The 17,818-nt window shown below is 42.8% G+C and overlaps 1 protein-coding gene across 3 annotated transcripts in view; it reads right to left on the bottom strand.

Annotated features, from left to right (window-relative positions):
* The window catches only part of Usp32 (ubiquitin specific peptidase 32), a 132,663-nt gene extending 121,939 nt beyond the window's left edge, over positions 1–10,724 (bottom strand). For all 3 annotated transcript variants that reach the window (XM_075991249.1, XM_075991250.1, XM_075991251.1), the window contains exon 1: positions 10,459–10,724. In XM_075991249.1, coding sequence (XP_075847364.1) covers positions 10,459–10,516 — 58 coding nt within the window. In that variant the 5' untranslated portion in view covers positions 10,517–10,724. The remainder of the gene's footprint in view (positions 1–10,458) is intronic.
* Between the last annotated feature and the right edge of the window lie 7,094 nt (positions 10,725–17,818).

The following is a 17,818-nucleotide window of genomic DNA, read 5'->3' as shown; positions in this document are numbered from 1 at the left end:
GCAGACATAACATTTATATACATAAACTAAATAACCCTTCTTTAAAAATTCCTTTAATCCCAGCAGAAACAGATATATCTGAGTTCTAGGTCAGCCTGGTCTACATAGAGAATTCCAGAACAGCTAGGGCTACATAGAAAAAAATGACTGTCTCAAAGAAACAAAAACAAACAACCCAGAAGAATTCTCATTTTTTTTTTCAAAACGGGAGAAGGTGCATCAGGAGTCCAAAGGAGGCCATCTTGAGTGACAAGAGGCCCTGTTTCAAAACAAACAAATAACAATTACAAAAGTAAACAGCCTTTCCTATCTGACAGTGACAAATGCAAAGGCAGCAAGCCAGAACTGTGTTCTAGGAACAAAAAGAAAACTGTGTGATAGTGCTTATAGATGAAAGGAAAGTGGTGGGACCAAGAGTGGCAGTGCACACCCTCCCAGCACTCCGGGGGCTGAGGTGAGCAGATCTCCAGGAGTTCAAGGTCAGCCAGGGCTACAAAGTGAGACTGTGCCCAAATAAATAAATAAATAAATAAATAAGAGGGGAAGGATATGAGTAGGTAGGAGTTTCAAGCAAAATAATTTGGGGCCTTGAAGATTATAATGGGTAAAATCTTCCCCTAAAGTAATAACGAAGAGGCTTTAAATAAAGGGTTTATGACCTGGCATTGTGGTGCAAGACTACAATCCCAGTACTGAAGCAGAATTCAAAATGGGGGTTTTATAGTAGGACCTATCTTTAAAAAAAAAAAAATGGTAGGATGGAAGGAATTATAAGACTTGGATTTTAAGATCACCATTGCTACTGTGCAACTTTGGCAAGAGATAATGTAAGATGGGACTAGAGCAGAGGTAAGAGTAGCATAGCTGGTAAAAATTAAACAGGACATCAAAGAGCAAGATGAGCAGGAAGAACTAAGGATGAAGGTGTCTATATTTTGGCCATAAACAACAGGGTGGGGACAGTGGTGTCATTTATTGTCATGGGTTAAACTATAAGAGGCCTATTTTAATAAAAGAATCCTTCCTACAAAGGAAATTTCTCCAGAACCTTTCAAACTTCATTATCAAAAGTTAACCACAGTGAATATTAAAAGGCTTATTCTGTCAGACATCATGACACATGGCAGTAATATGATACCTAAGAAGGTTCATGCAAGAGGACAGCAATTTCAAAGGCAGCCCTAGTAACTTAGTGAGAACCTGTCTCAAAAAGCAAGTGCCGGGATATAACTCAGTGGTTGAGCACTTGCCCAGATGCAAAAGGTCAAGCACAATCCTTAACACACCACAAAAAATAGAATTAAAAAGCTTTTTCACAAATATAATTGGATAACAACCTTCTTTATGGAAATGGAAAAGAAACTATAAAGCCTCTACTGTAAAACCTCCTTTTAGTTTGATTGTGTTTAAAAGCAATTTAGTATCCAGGATCCCAAGAAACATTTTACATAAAACCACTGGTGAGCTTAGAAGTTTCATGTTAGTGATTATTAAATCCTAATTTTTAAAAAAAGGTGTTAAGAGCAGGGCTTGACTGCTAGTTATTTTGAACACACCAATCTTAGGACATTTATGCCTCTAACTATAATAGTACATACTAAAGAGCCCAGTTTTATCAGGCTTCTGCGTCAATAATTAACTACCTACCACTAACTGAAAATGCCCACACTGATTGGCACTCAGGAAAGGTATGTAATACCTCAATCTACACACAAATACCAGAGGCCCAAATGTCAAAAGCAGAAGCACAGAGAAGTCATGCTTCTTAGATACAATATGAAAAAAAAAATGTCAGTTCCATCTTGTCTTTTAAATACCATTATAAATCACTATTCTGTTTGAAACAGAATCTTGCTTATATGAGCCAAGCTTACCTTGAACTTGGTACCACCTTCTGCCCTAGCCTCCTCAGTGTTATTATAGGCCTGTACCACCACACCTGGCATTCAAATAATCAACTTCTAATCTACAAGGAAAATCCCTTGACCATTGCAGCTACTTAATATTACAACTTCCAAACTGTTAGCCCTTATCTCTACTTCTAAAGTGATAGCAGATTTTTATGGTTACTTCAAAATAATAATTATAAATTCCCTAACTTCTCTTGATATAGTATATAATCAAGTGCCAAATATCTTCCTTTCTCGCTGAGTGGTGGTGGTGCACATCTTTAATTCCAGCACTCAAGAGGCAGAAGCGGGGGACGTCTTTGAGTTCAAGGTCAGCCTGATCTACAAGAGGACTGACTCCAGCGCTACAGAGAAACCCATCTCACAAAACCAAAAAAAAAAAAAAAAAAAAAACCCTCCCCTTCTCCTTAGATAGTGCCTAGCTATTGGTCAGGCATCATAGTCCAACTCTAAATTGCCCATCACTAAAAATCAAGGCTGACTGCTTTCACTGCAAAGCTCACTAAACTCAAAGACAGACAATGAATAACAGAAAACAAACAACTGTCCAGTTTGGTAAATGGGACGTCACATCACTCTGTTCATGCTCTACACTCCAGAATTCATCAGTGACTTTATCTCCTCTTTGTCACTCACACACCCCAAAGGTAAAAAAAACTGTAAAGGGAGAAGATTTGCCTCTGTAAGTACTTAGATAATGCATATAAGCACACAAATTTAAAATTACACTACTTTTTCTTTTACAGGTTACACAAACACCGAAGAGTTTACTAATGAATTTAACAAGTTCAGGTGATGAAAGTTCAGTGATCTTTTGTTTTTTGTCTTGAGTTGTTTCTGGTTGTTTGTTTTGTTTTGTTTTTGAGATAGGATTTCTCTGTAGCCCTGGCTGTCCTGGAGCTCACTCTGTAGACCAGGCTGGCCTCAAACTTACAGAGATTTGCCTACTTCTGCCTCCTCAGTGTTGGTATTAAAGGTGTGCACCATCATGCCCAACAAGGTTCTGACATTTTATTCCCAATCCTTATGGATATTTTACATATCCCTTTTAGTGAAAATTATGGACCTAGGCTATTTGATCCATCAGAGAGTGACTTAGTTAGCCGTTTTCTCTATGCTTTATTTCTAGTCAGAGCTTAAAAAAGAATAAAATTGAATGAATGAGCAAGGGAACACTAAAATGTGACTGTGCTGAGCCACCTTTCCTAGATAGGTGTAGCTAACACACCTCCATCAAAGAAGCAAATGGAGACTATCACAGTAACCACAAATAAACACAATACAGAGATCAACAGATCATGGGGAGTCCAGCCCCAATGTATGCATCACAGTTTCTGCATCCATTGCTCAGGGACCATCAAGGAAGAGGGAATGGAAAGACTATAAGCACAAAAATACCAGCAAGCCGGGTGGTGGGGGCACGCACGCCTTTAATCCCAGCACTCGGGAGGCAAAGGCAGGCGGATCTCTGGGAGTTCGAGGCCAGCCTGGTCTACAAGAGCTAGTTCCGGGACAGGCACCAAAGCTACAGAGAAACCCTGTCTCGAAAAACCAAAAAAAAAAAAAAAAAAAAAAAAACCAGCAAGTCGGCTGTGAAACAGTCTTTCCTAGAAACCAATAATTGCTGGGACAAGAATTAGCTTCTGCCGGGGATAAACCCCTTTACTGGTTCAAAGAAGAGTGGTCAGCTCTGAAACCATACACAAACAACAAAAACAGATCCAGCAGGATATACATTTGTTCATACACATGCATATACACACCACATATACATAATAATAGTAATCAGAGACTATCAAGTTAAAAGTGAGGAGGACATGGGAGGGGCTAAAGGGAGTAAAGAGAGGGAGGAAAATGATTTAATTCTATTTCAACTAAAAACATTTAAACCAGGCAGTGGTGGAGCACACCTTTAATCCCAGCACTTGGGAGGCAAAGGAAGGAAGGTCTCTGTGAGTTTGAGGCCAACCTAGTCTACAGAGAGAATTCCAGGACAGCCAAGGCTACACAGAGAAACCTGGCAACAAAAACCAAAAAAAAAAAAAAAAAAACCCAAAACATACTCAAGTCAGGCAGTGTTAGCCCATGCTTTTACTCTCAGCACATCGGGAGGCAGAGGAAAGCAGATCCCTGAGTTCAAGGGGAGTCTGGTCTAGAGTGAGTTCTAGGACAGTCAGGGCTACAAAAAGAAACCCTGCTTCAAAAGTATTTAAAAAATAAATGACCTGGGGACTGGAGAGATGGATCAGAGGTTAAGAGCAGTGGCTGCTCTTCCAGAAGTCCTGAGTTCAATTCCCAGCAACTACATGGTGGCTCACAACCATCTATAATGAGATCTTGTGCCCTCATACAGGTCAGAACACTGTATACTTAAATAAACAAATCCTTAAAAAATCATAAATAAGCCGGGCGGTGGTGGCGCACGCCTTTAATCCCAGCACTCGGGAGCCAGAGGCAGGCGGATCTCTGAGTTCGAGACCAGCCTGGTCTACAAGAGCTAGTTCCAGGACAGGCTCCAAAACCACAGAGAAACCCTGTCTCGAAAAAACCAAAAAAAAAAAAATCATAATAACATTCATAAATTGCTATTTAAAAAAAAACCCTCAGCTGTGTAGTTGCTGATCTTGTACCCTGTAATGATTTGTTACTTGTATTTTAGTAAAATGCTGATAGGCCAGTAGCCAGGCAGGAAGTAGAGGCTGGGAAGAAGGAGTTAGTCTGCAGTCATGATCCAGATGCAGAGGAAGCAAAATGAGAACGCCTTGCTAATAAAAGATACCAAGCCACATGACTAACACAGACAAGAATTATTGGCTAATGTAAGTTATAAGAATTAATAAGGTCGAGCAGTGGTGGGGCACACCTTTAATCCCAGCACTCAGGAGGCAGAAGCAGGTGGATCTCTGTGAGTTCGAGGCTAGCCTAGTTTACAAAAGCTAGTTCCAGGATAGGCTGCAAAGCTACAGAGAAACCCTGTCTTCAAAAAAAAAAAAAAAAAGAATTAATAAGTCTGAGCTAATAGGCCAACTAATTTATGATTAATGTAGACTTCTGTGTTTCCTTGGGACTGAAAGCAGCTGCAGGACCGGGTGGGACAGAAACCTACCTGTAATCCCAGCACTTTAGGAGGTTGAGGCAGGAATACCAAAAGCTAAAGGCCAGTGTTGATTACATGACAAATTCAAGTCCAGCCTGCACTACATTGACTCTGTATCAAAAGAGACAATTAGAAAGTAGCTAAGGGCCTGGCGGTGGTGGCGCACGCCTTTAATCCCAGCACTCCGGAGGCAGAGGCAGGCAGCTCTCTGTGAGTTCGAGGCCAGCCTGGTCTACAAGAGCTAGTTCCAGGACAGGAACCAAAAGCTACGGAGAAACCCTGTCTTGAAAATCCAAAAAAAATAAATAAAGTAGCTAAGGGGTAGAACCTGACCTAGATGCATAAGGCCCTAGATCTAAGAAAAAAAGATTGGGAATTTAATATACTATACAGTCAGGAACATTTTAAATCTGTCAATTCTTGATTAAAAGGGGAAGAAAACATAATCCTCTTTCTACAAAGATGAAAGAAAGGAGGTACAGAGAAGAAATAATTAGAGACAATGTTTATTTTTTCTTCGAATACTGAAATATTTGACACTCAACTTTTCTTTGAGATAGGGTCTCACTTGAAGAAGCCCTGGCTGGCTTAGAACTCACTATGTAGACCAGTTGGCCTCAAACTCAGAGATCTGCCTGTTTCTGCCTCTTGAATTCTGAGATTAGCCATGTGCCACTATGCCAATCCTCATCCAATGAATTTTAAATGTGTTCTGAGTACTTAGAACACATTTTACCGAATTACAAGCTTCACCTTTAATCTCAGAACTTAGAAGAGGCAAGTGGTTATCTGTGAGTTTGAGGCTAGCTTGGTCTATATAGTAAGTTCCAGGACAGTCAGGGTTACATAGAGACCGTCTTTAAAATATATGTGTGTGTTTATATTATTATACTATTATACAAACAAAATAAAATGTATACATGTATCTTGTATACACACACACACACACACACACACACACACACACACACACGTACGTTTCAAGGGTTAGGAAGATAGCCCAAGTGGTAAAGTGCTATAGTTTTGGAGCCTGTCCTGGAATTCACTTTGTAGACCAGGTTGGCCTTGAACTCATAGAGATCCACCTGTCTCGCCTCCCAAGTGCTGGGATTAAAAGCATGGACCACCACCTGTTGGGACTTTTGATAACTGGCCTAATCATTGAGCCCCAAACACTGAAAGACAGAAATAAGTGAATGGCATCTGAGGAAGATTCACACCTGAGATTGTCCTCTAGTCAATCCATGCGAGTGCAAAGGTGTGCATGTTATGTGTGTACTCATGTGAGAGCAGGTGAGCACGTGCACAAAAACACACAGAATATATACAAGCTATAACCAGGCCTATTGGGAGACACCTATAATCCCAGCTCAGACAGAGGCAATCTATGAGTTTAAGGCCAGCATGGTCTATATAGTGAGTTCTAGGAGAACAAGGGCTACAAAATGAGGTCCTGTCTAAAAAACTACACACACACACACACAACACACAAAAGTTACAAACTGATAAAACATGGTAAAATAAAGAGATGGCAAACAAAGCTATTAAAGTTCTCAGTATCCATGAAAACAGGCATAGTTCCCTAGACAAACATATGCATTCTTTAAGTTTAGTAATAATATTTTTTTAAAAAGTCAACTTAGGCCGGGCGGTGGTGGCGCACGCCTGTAATCCCAGCACTCGGGAGGCAGAGGCAGGTGGATATCTGTGAGTTCGAGGCCAGCCTGGTCTACAAAGGAAGTTCCAGGACAGGCTCCAAAGCTACAGAGAAACCCTGTCTCGAAAAACCAAAAAAAAAAAAAAAAAAAAAGTCAACTTAGGCCTATGAAATGGATCAGAGAGTAAAGATGCTCACTGCCAACTTGATAACCTGAGTTCAATCCCGGAGATCCATAAGATTGAATGGGAACTGACTCCTGAGTCAAAAACTTACTTGTGGCTGGGTAGTGGTGGTGAAAGCCTTTAACCTCAGCACGTGGGAGGCAGAAACAGGCGTGTCTCTGTGATTTCAGTCTACAGGGAGACACAGCCATGACTGTTATATAGAGAAACCTCGTCTAGGAAAACAAAAAAACAAAAAAACCTGTCCTATGACCTCCACATACACACTATGGCTAGCAAACACAGACAAATAAATATAACACAAATATCTTAATAAAAAGTCAAGTTCCTTGTATATTACTCAAAGTATTTACAATACAAGCCAAAAAAGGAAAAAAAAAAAAGTACCACTAATACATCTTCCCCAAAATGTTTAAAGCTACATACATTCAGAAAAGTAAAAGTTAAAATAATGGGCAGTCTAACCAAAATAGGATATGAACCCAAAAATCATCCTAATTTCTAGCGCCTCAGACATAAACTAGACCACCCTTTCACTCAGGTCCGGTGTTATCTGTCACTAACACTGCTCTTTTTTTTTTTTTTTGAGACAGGGTTTCTCTTTGTGGCTCTGGCTGTCCTGGAACTCGCTTTGTAGACCAGGCTGGCTTTGAACTCACAGAGATCCGCCTGCCTCTGCCTTCCGAGTGCTGGGATTAATAGTGTACGCCACCATTTCTTATTATTGTCTTTATATCACTTTTTAAATTTTAATTTTTTAGTATTTCCACTGTATTTATATCATTTCTGCCTTTCCCCCTCTCCCTGTAATATTATATTTCAAGATCCTACTTTGCTACATAAACTGCAATTTTTTATTTGTAGTAATACATCAGACTTTTTAATGCTGTGTAATTATAGATAAGCAGTAAATAGAGCTCAATCATTTAAAGTCAAAGGGTCAAATAGTTCTCTCAAGTTCATTTTTTTCTATTCTTTTTTTCTGGCTTTTTTGTACTGTTTCTTGTTTTTTTCCAGTTTTTCAAAATAGAGTTTCTCTATGGAACTTGACTTGTAAAGGAGGCTGGCCTTGAATTCACAGAGATTCACGGTCTCTGCCTCTGGAGTGGTGGGATTAAAGGCTTGGACCACTACCGCCTGGATCGAGATGTTTTGGGTTTTTTTTTACTTGTCAAATCCTATCCGATCCATCTCACCTCATACAAAGTAAACAGATAAATAAAACTAATACAGGTATTAGTACCTATTATTTAGGTGTCCCCCAAAAGGTTCTCAACCCATTCTGTAGTTAAATTGAAGTGTGACATTGAATTTGAGTGAAAAGTATCATGTTTAAAAGTTGCCTGTTTTAAACATGCCCTGTTTACACATAGAAACCACTTTATCAACTTGCTCCTCTTTTGGTTTAATACCCCTGTAGCAAAACTGACAAAAACAAACACATTCAAATAACCTTTACCAAGACTTTAATACATACATGTTATTTAAATATGCATTTTAAACTTTCAGACATGCTTCATAACAAATTAAATGAAAGCCTCTCACCAGATCATTTTTAAATGTATCAATTTCATCTATATTTATATAGTTATATTATGTATTACTTATATTATAAAATGTACACTCTTGCTGGGTATAGTGGCCCACGCCTTTAATCCTAGCACGCAGGAGGCAGAGGCAGGTGAATATCTGAGTTCAAGGCCAGGCTGGTCTACAAAGTGAATTCCAAGACAGTCAGGGCTAGACATAGAAACAAACCTGTCGCAAAAAACAAACAAAAAAATGTACAATCTTAATTTGATATAAAATAAAACAGCAAGAGCTGGAATAAAGTTTAATTTTAGAATATCTTAACACCAGGTATATCACTGGTATTCACACCCTTAAACTTAGAAACACTTCTGAACCTGTAAATCAATTCGACTGTGCCCTATTTCTTGCCGTGTAAGCCACTGTCTAATTGCCCCCAGACCTGTCAAGCTCAACAGCATTCAGGAAATGACTGGTCTATTAGGGTTAAAAATACACCAAGAATTTGGAATATTTCTCATATTGAAACAGGGAGAAAAAGTTCAACTAAGATTGTGCTTAAGAACAATCACTATAGCCGGGCTATGGTGGCGCACGCCTTTTAATCCCAGCACTCGGGAGGCAGAGACAGGCGGATCTCTGTGAGTTCGAGACCAGCCTGGTCTACAGAGCTAGTTCTAGGACAGGCTCCAAAGCCACAGAGAAATCCTGTCTCCAAAAAAAAAAAAAAAAAAAAAAAGAACAATCACCATGCTGCTGAGAGGAAGGCACCACTAAAAGGCTTACTTTTCCTATTCTGCTCAATCCAAACTGATGCAACTACAACTCTGCATCTTATTATCTATTTATTAGGTAGTGGGTCCAGTGAACTCACAATTTTCTTTATATATGAACTACATCTCACTTTAAAATGTCTTTTTCGTCCTATTTTCATTTTCTATCTGAAGCTACAAAACCACCTGGCGCAAGGCTGAATTTTTTTTTGTCTCAGAAATCTGTCAACAATAATATCTGGCCTCTAATCTGCTTAATGTTTTTCACTTCTTACCAAGAAAATCCATTAAAGGTCGAGAATAAATACAAGCACCACACAACCATACATTCAAATCTCAGCCATGAAAAATTAAGTCACATTCCGGCCATAAAAACTATGCAAGATACTTCCAGTTAGCGTATGCTTTCGTGATCAGGGACAACAGTATCAAGAGTAAGTGGTAGGGGGTTGGGGCTGTTAACAACACAGTGCAAATCAGAGGCAATGGCAGCAGCAGCAGCCGAGGACTGACAGCAAGGCCAGTGTCTGAAGGGAGATGTAACACAGTATCACAATGCTGGATTTCCGAATGCCATTTCAGGGGAGCGCCGGGGTGAGAACTGGGAAGCAAGTGCACTCAACCCGATCAATGTCCGGGGCGAGAAAACCTACGACAAGGTCTTATGGCAACATCAGCTGTCCAATCTCTTGTCACCTTTAAACACAACTTCATTCCAGGTCTTTCTTAATCCAAGTCAACCCCTGAAAGGGTGAGAGGCACAAGGATGGTCATCGCCCTCGGCAGAGAGGCAAAGACCCTGGTGAAAACCAGAGGTTCCCTAATTCTAAAGATTTCCAGGAGCAAAATGCAGCCACCTTCTCTTCTCCAGCCAACGCTGTTAGGAACCCGATCAGGACGTTGTCGGAGGCTTGTTTTTTTTTTTTTTTAAATGCAAGAGTGATATAAGAAAATGGCACTGAAGGATGAGGGGGCCTGGAAGAAAAGGCTGAACCATCCCAGGAGAGATGGACAGGGTTTCCCTAAACCGAGTCAAGATAACAACGCCACCAGAGTGCATCGAATCGCCAGCCAGCGCCCGGTACCCCGTCACTGAGAAAGCTTCGCCCCCTCCCCAAGCGCCCCAATTCCCAAACACCGCTCCCCACTCCACCTCCCGGCCCTCAGGATTCCCACGCCTGCCCCCCCCAGGTCCCTCGCCAGACACCCCACGCCCCAGCAGACCCTGCCGCCCCTCCCTCGGGCCACCCACCCTCGGGCGCCCGACACTGGCTTCCCCGCAGCTCGCCCGACCCCTCCCCCTCACCTCTCCTCAGCGCCTCCTCGTAGCTGAGGAATCCGATCCGTGACTCCTTGGCGCCCATGCTCCCCTCATCCCCTCGGCCGGGGGGTCGGAGCCTGGTTTCGCCCCCACCCCCTCCCGCCTTCTTCGCGGCGTCGCCGGCTGACGGTGTCGGCGTCGCCGGTCCCCTCCTCCCCCAACACTAACAAGTGCGGCTTCTGCCCCGGCGACTCCTCCCGATAGCCGCCGCCGCCGCCTCCATGCCGAGTCACGTGACCCACTCCCACCCCGCCCCCTTCCCCTCCCTCCTACTCCGCCCTTCTCTCCTCTCTCCTCCCTCGGCTTCTCGCCTCACTCCTCGTCTCCACCCCTCGGCCCTCCCTCCCGCCAGCCCCGCCGTGGGTCACCTGACCCGAGGCCCGGGATTGTTCCGGGTAATGGCCGCCGGGGGCCACGCTCCGCCCCACCCCACGCTAACAGCGCGCCGGAGCGCAGGGGCGGGGCGGCGCCGCCGCACGTAGCGCGTCATCTTCGCCTCCCCGCCAATCGTAAGCCTCTCATCCCGCCGCGGCGCTCGGCTGGAGAGCAGGGCAGGGACTTCCGGGGCGCCCGAGGACGGTTCTGCCCGCCCCCGCGTCCGGGCGTTCGACGGGCGGGGCCGGAGCGCCGACGGTTGGTGCTGAGGTGGCCGAGACCCACCTTGGAAGACTCGGAATGTTAGGGAGCGGGGGTCTGAGGAAAGCGGTGCGGGAGACAAAGCAGCGGGCGGGCGGAGAACCCGCAGTGCTCAGGGGCCCTAATGGCAGGAAATCTTGTCACAAAATTGATTATTTTCTTTTCTGCCTGTTAAATTGGGAGCTTAGGCCCCAGCCCCTTGCATCTATCCTAGCCCCCTGACCCTGAGAGTTAGCACACTGGACTCCAAATCCCAGCAGGCCAGGCTGATCCCTTCCCTGGGGTGGGGATGCTCAGGACCACTCTCGTTCTCTGGCTGCCTTAGTTCTCCTTTCACAGTCTTCAGCCCAGCCTCCTTCCCGCTGGACCTGCACACGCGCGCGCGCACACACACACACACACACACACCAATTTTTTAAACGCCCTTGGGTATATTGCCTGGGTTGGGTTGGGTTGGCTTTGTTTCTGGTGCTAGGTTCTTTGTAGCCCAGGCTGGCCTCGAACTTGGCGATTCGCGTGCCTCAGCCTCCCGCGTACTAACTGGTTCTACAAAGAGCTCCTCCACACCCGGCCCTGCCTCCTTCATGTTCAAGTTTCTATATGGCTTCAGCCTAACAATTGCCCTTCTCTAGAAATGAGACAGTTCAAGACAGAGTAGCTTGCTTATAAAGAATATATATTTTATTTTTTTAAGGAGTGAATTCAGTAGCATTGAGTACATTTACGTCGTTCTGCAGCCTTAGCAGTTTTTTGAGGACTACATCTAGCTGAGAACTGAAACTTCCTCACTCAACAGTAATACTAGTCTTTCCTCACACCAGTTCATGGCAACCACTGTAAATGGAACCACATTTCTCCTATGACTGCCTTATTTCACTTTACGTCTCATTTAGATTTTAAAATTTTCCAGAAGGTCTGGCAATTCCACTTCCGAGTATGTACTCCCAAAGAATGTCTTCAAAGGGGTGTGTGAACTACTTTGTGCTCTCACGTTTGTAGCAATAGTATATACAATAGTCAAAATGTTAAAAACAGCCAGGAGGGCCGGGCGGTGGTGGCGCACACCTTTAATCCCAGCACTCAGGAGGCAGAGGCAGGCGGATCTCTGTGAGTTCGAGACCAGCCTGGTCTACAAGAGCTAGTGCCAGGACAGGCTCCAAAACCACAGAGAAACCCTGTCTCGAAAAAAAAAAAAAAAAAACCAGCCAGAAGGTGTGGGCGCAGACCTTTAATCGGAGCACTCAGGAGGAAGAGGCAGGTGGATCTCTATGAGTTCGAAGCCAGCCTGGTCTACAGCGCTAATTCCAGGACAATGCTACCCAGAGAAACCCTGTCCCAAAAAGACAAAAACAAAAAACAAATGTCATGTTAGTAAACCAAAAAGAAGTGTATAAATACAATAGAATTTTTTCATTTCCTTTTGGGGGAGGTGAGGTAGGTTCTTATGTAACTAGCTGGCTGGGCTGGGACTTGGTGGCAATCCTCCTGCTTCTGCCTACAGATATGAAAAACATGCGCCCGGCATCTGATTCCCACTTCCTTTCTAGTTTGTACCTGTCTTCACCATGAAAGTCATAATATGAAGTTTCTCCATAAGGAAACATTGAAAAATAGCTATTTGGATTAGAGAGGACTCGAGGTGCCAATTAGATAATTTAGGGCCAGCAAAGGATTTCAGTTCCTGGAACCAGCTGACTGTCACATGCCCTGCCAGAGAAAGCTGTTTCTCTACTTACCTTTCCTGGTGGACCAGATCAGCCGCGTGGACGGTTTAATCACGGCACTGCCCTTTCCAGTTCTCTGAGGCAGTTAATTTGAGACCTGAGATTAGCTGTCTTACTAAAAGCCCATGAATCAGGAGGTTGGGGATATAGCCAAACCCTTTAATTTCCACGTCATCAGTTCAGTGTCTTCAGACACAACAATTCAGTCATCCTGCAAAGTATGAGTTATGAATAATTCTAAAGGAAAAAATCTAAACCAAGATTTCAGCTGTGAGAAACAGATAATTTCAGATAATTCAGATTTCAGATAATGGGGCTAGAGCAATGGCTCTGAGGTTAAGAGTATACACTGCTCTTCCAGAGGACTTGAGTTCGATTCCCAGCACCCATATCAGGTGGCTCACAACCACCTGTAACTCTGGGAGTCTGATGCCTCTGACCTCCTTAAATACCTGCACCCATGTGCATATCCCCCAACACACATAATTTAAAAGTAAATAACTATTTTTAAAGTAGAGTTTAGATGCGAGATACAGTATGCGTAACTACTTTTCCAAATAGTGTGTAAAAATGATGTCACAGAATGAGGGATGGACCTGGGTGTTTAACTGCCCCGTTGATTTACAGTGGATTTTGAATAAATTATTTTCTCCACTTGTCGCACTGCCCGGCTTGAAAGCTGGGACTGCTGTTGGAATTTGTCTCCTGAGATGATTATCACAAAAGTATCAGGTGTTAAATATCAGGCGTTAGGGTTCCAACATAACACTGACCTACCCGAGTCACGACACAGATAGAATGATAGGTGGCATGAGGTAGGACCTCGATCCTGCGGTGGGGGACAAACATGCCGTCATACAGAGCTTATATGGGAAGGAAGTTTATTGGGAAGGGAAAAGAGAGGGAAAGAGAAAAGACATAAACATGGTGACCTGCTTCAGAGAAACGACAGGAAGAGAGAGCGTGGTTAGGCGGGTCTTGTCTATTAAAGGGACCTTTGCACCTGTGTACAGACTACATAGTAACATAGCAGCCATTGGACCCTAGGCTGCCCAGGGTGCTGCCTGAGTGCATCCTGCCAGGAGACGGGGCCAGCAGAATGCCTGAACCCTAATATCAGGGAAGACTAGATTTAAAACCTATTAAAGTATTGCTATCACACAGGAACTTTCAAGACTGTCATTTCCTGGGAGTGGTGGCTTGCACCTATAATCTACTCAGTACCTGGGCCACAGAGCCAAGAGAATCACAAAGTTCCAGGCCAGTTTGGCTTACTTAGCAGTGTCCTGTCTCAAAACACTGTAATATATAAAAGAGGGTTTATTCTTATGTTTCAGGCCTGGCTTCCCCCTAGGATCATAAAAATGTTTCATTCTGTCACAGAGTTTCATGGATTAAATCCTCCTAAAAATCAGGAATTGAGATAGCAAAGTACGAAGTACTATTTCTGCTTTGTCTGAGTTAAGCTGTGCATATTATTGAAGGAAGCAGTAAGAAGGATAGCTGTATGTGATGAGAATTTTAAATGATAAGCTGAGGTAAGAACCAGCCTCCGCTTTGTATCACAAATCATGCACTCAAATGTTAAACATCTCTCTATAACTTTAAATTGATACAATACTTATGTTTGATGGTGCAGAAAATGTAAAGTCTACTTGTCATGATGCTGAAAGAATTCTATTAATCATTTAGCTTCTTCAGTTTCACTTAATCCACTGGAGAGCTGGCCAGCTACCTCACTTTAAGCATGAGGTTGTACTTGGGAAACTATTCGTTTAGCTGTAATTACATGCCTGTGAAAAGGTTATCCATACAAAGATTTAAAGCATGGGAGATTAGTATGTCATTTTTGCTTCTCAGGGGGCAATCTAAATGACAATGTTCCTTAGTTTGTATTCCTGGAGAAATGACATAAGAAGAGGTCAGAGTCGTTTTAGGACTTGCCAAGGATGCATACCTACACTAGAGGTAAACTAATATAACAACAAGGGATAGACCAACACCTAATCTAGAGTGATTTGACTGCCATAAGAAGAGGCCAGTGCTCTGTGAAGTATGATTATCCAGTAAGTGAATTGATTTCGGTATTATGAACTTGGTACCTTATAATTTACACAACTTGAGGATGAAGACACCTGTATTATAATCGTATTTGCATTACATCATTTTAAGCTATTTTATTCAAATAATACATCTCTAAAAATATTTTCCACCCAGTGTGGCAGCACACACCTTTAACTCCAACAATCAAGAGGCAAAGGCATGCAGAACTCCAAGTTCCAGAACAGCCATGGCTAAATGATGAAAACTTGTCTCCAAAAGTCTTTTCAGTTGGTATTCAAGGGTCTACAATGTAAACTCACTGCTTCACCCAGTCTCAGTCCCTAAAGGAAGGTGTTTTACATGATTGCATACCTTCTTTTCCATGTATGTAATATTGTACTTTTACATACATCTTTTTTAGTCTAAACAAAACTTCTAGAATTTTTTGTTGGTTTGTTGATTGGTTTTTTAGTTTTTTGAGATGGGGTTTCTCCTGGCTGTCCTACAAAACTTGCTTTGTAATCTAGGCTGGCCTCAAACTCACAGACATCTGCCTGCATCTGCCTCCTGAGTGTTGGGATCAAAGGTGTGCACCACCACTGCCCAGTGAACTTCTAGTTTTTTAATTTCATCCATTCCTGCATCTCAGATTTATCTACAAAACCATCCTAATTATTTTAAACATGCATATAATGCCAACACTTTTTGATTTTTCAAAACTGGGTTTCTCTGTGTATCTTTTTTTTTTCCTCCAAGTTTTCGAGGCAGGGTTTCTCTGTAGCTTTGGAGCATGTCCTGGAACTAGCTCTTGTAGACCAGGCTGGCCTAGAACTCACAGAGATCTGCTTGCCTCTTCCTCCCGAGTGCTGAGATGAAAGGCGTGCACTACCACTGCCCGGCTTCTCTGTGTATCTTTTGCTGTCCTGGAACTCACTTTGTAGACCAGGCTGTCCTCGAACTCACAGAGATCTGCCTGCCTCTGCTCCTGAATGCTGGGATTAAAGACGTGTGCCACCACCATCTGACATATTTTGTTTTTTCTAGTTATCTTTCCTTTCTAGACTCTGAACCTTGATCAGTAACTATTCTGCTGTGGCATATGCCCCACCTGTAAAACTGCAGCAGATGGTGGGTCAAGGTGTACCACGAATAATAAAAACCCAGAGACAGATATTGGGAGGCCTTGCTTTTCTGGTTTTCAGGTTGAACCCCAGTATCTGGATTTTTATTATTCATGCTGCATCAAGGTAGGAAGATCAGGAGTTCAAAGTCATCCTTAGCTACGTATCTAGTTCTAGGCCTTCCTGTGCTATATGAGAATTTGTCTCAAAAAACAAACAGCAAAAACCAATTAACTATTCTGATACTCAAAACCAACCTAACAAACATTCTGGAACCTAGAGAGATGGTTCGATGGTTAAAAGCACTTCCTGCTCTTTCAGAGGATGTGAATTCGGTTTCTATCACCCATGTTGGCAGCTCACAGCTGCCTATCGCTTCAGCTCCATGGGATTTGATACCATCTAATCTCCACTAGCACCTATACACATATGGTGTGATTACACACACATATATATACACATATAAAAATTCAGAGACTTGGGGCTGGAGAGATGGCTCAGTGGTTAAGAGCATTGCCTGCTCTTCCAAAGGTCCTGAGTTCAATTCCCACAACCACATGGTGGCTCACAACCATCTGTAAAGAGGTCTGGCGCCCTCTTCTGGCCTTCAGGCATACAGACAGAATATTGTATACTAAATAAATAAATAAATAAGTATTTTAAAAAAATTCAGAGACTTACGTTCCTGCCTACAAATAGCCAGTGGTTGTGTTATAATTTGCAGCTAATTCCAGTGGAAGTAAAGACAGAGAAAATCACTGGAATCTTTAAATCTAAAAAGCTAAAAATTATGGGCTGGAGAGATGGCTCAGTGGTTAAGAGCATTGCCTGCTCTCCCAAAGGTCCTGAGTTCAATTCCTGGCAACCACATGGTGGCTCACAACCATCTGGAATGAGGTCTGGTGCCCTCTTCTGGCCTGCAGACATACACACAGACAGAATATTGTATACATAATAAATAAATATTTTTTTAAAAAGCTAAAGATTAGAGCATTTGGACAAAAAAATAGTTTGGCAATTCTGTTTAGGTTCGAGTACCTTGGTAGAGGTAAAGGAGAGAATCAAATATAGGTTTCCCAGGAAAGGGAAGGAAGTAAATATAAAAAAAGAGGATGTTGGCCGGCATTTCTCTTGTATCTACCCAACCTTTTCCCCCACTGCTCTAACATTTAGTGTAAGTGTTGGAAATAACACATTTTCATCTGTATAAATAAAGAAGCTTTTGAATGATAAGTCATAGTGAATACAAAGAAAGTTTTGTGGTTTTGTGTGTGTATGTGTAAATGAGCACACACACGTGCATTCATGTGTGCACGCCTGTGCCGTGGAGCTCCTGTTGAGCTTGTTGGAGTAGAGGACAACTTCTGAGAGTCAGGTCTTTCCTTCTACCATATGGATTCCTGGAATCAAACAAGTTGCCTGGCTTGGTAGCAAGACCTTCCCAGATGAACCATCTCAGCAGCTCCCCCAGGAGAATTTGTGTGTTATTGTTCTGTTTGTCCTTGGAATTACTATACCAAGAGAAAAATAGGGCAGTGTGGGAACCTACCGTAGTGAAAGGTATTAGTTCAAACCAGAGGACTCAGGTAAGGGAGAAAAGCCTCCAGGATGCCAAAGAATAGGGAGGAAAGCCTAAGGGATGTGACTCTTGAGGGACAAATTAAAAAATCAGCCTTGAGCTGGGCGGTGGTAGAGTATGCTTTAATCCCAGCACTCAGGAGGCAGATCTCAGTGAGTTCGAGGCCAGCATGGTGTAGCACAGAGAACTCCTGATCTGAAAAGAACTCAAGACCTTAGAAAGAACTGCCAGTGCTCTTAGCT

Source organism: Microtus pennsylvanicus, chromosome 11 (assembly GCF_037038515.1).
Source record: "Microtus pennsylvanicus isolate mMicPen1 chromosome 11, mMicPen1.hap1, whole genome shotgun sequence".
Lineage (NCBI taxonomy): Eukaryota > Metazoa > Chordata > Mammalia > Rodentia > Cricetidae > Microtus > Microtus pennsylvanicus.
Note: the sequence above shows the minus strand (reverse complement) of the source record. Positions and strands in the feature narration are given on the sequence as shown.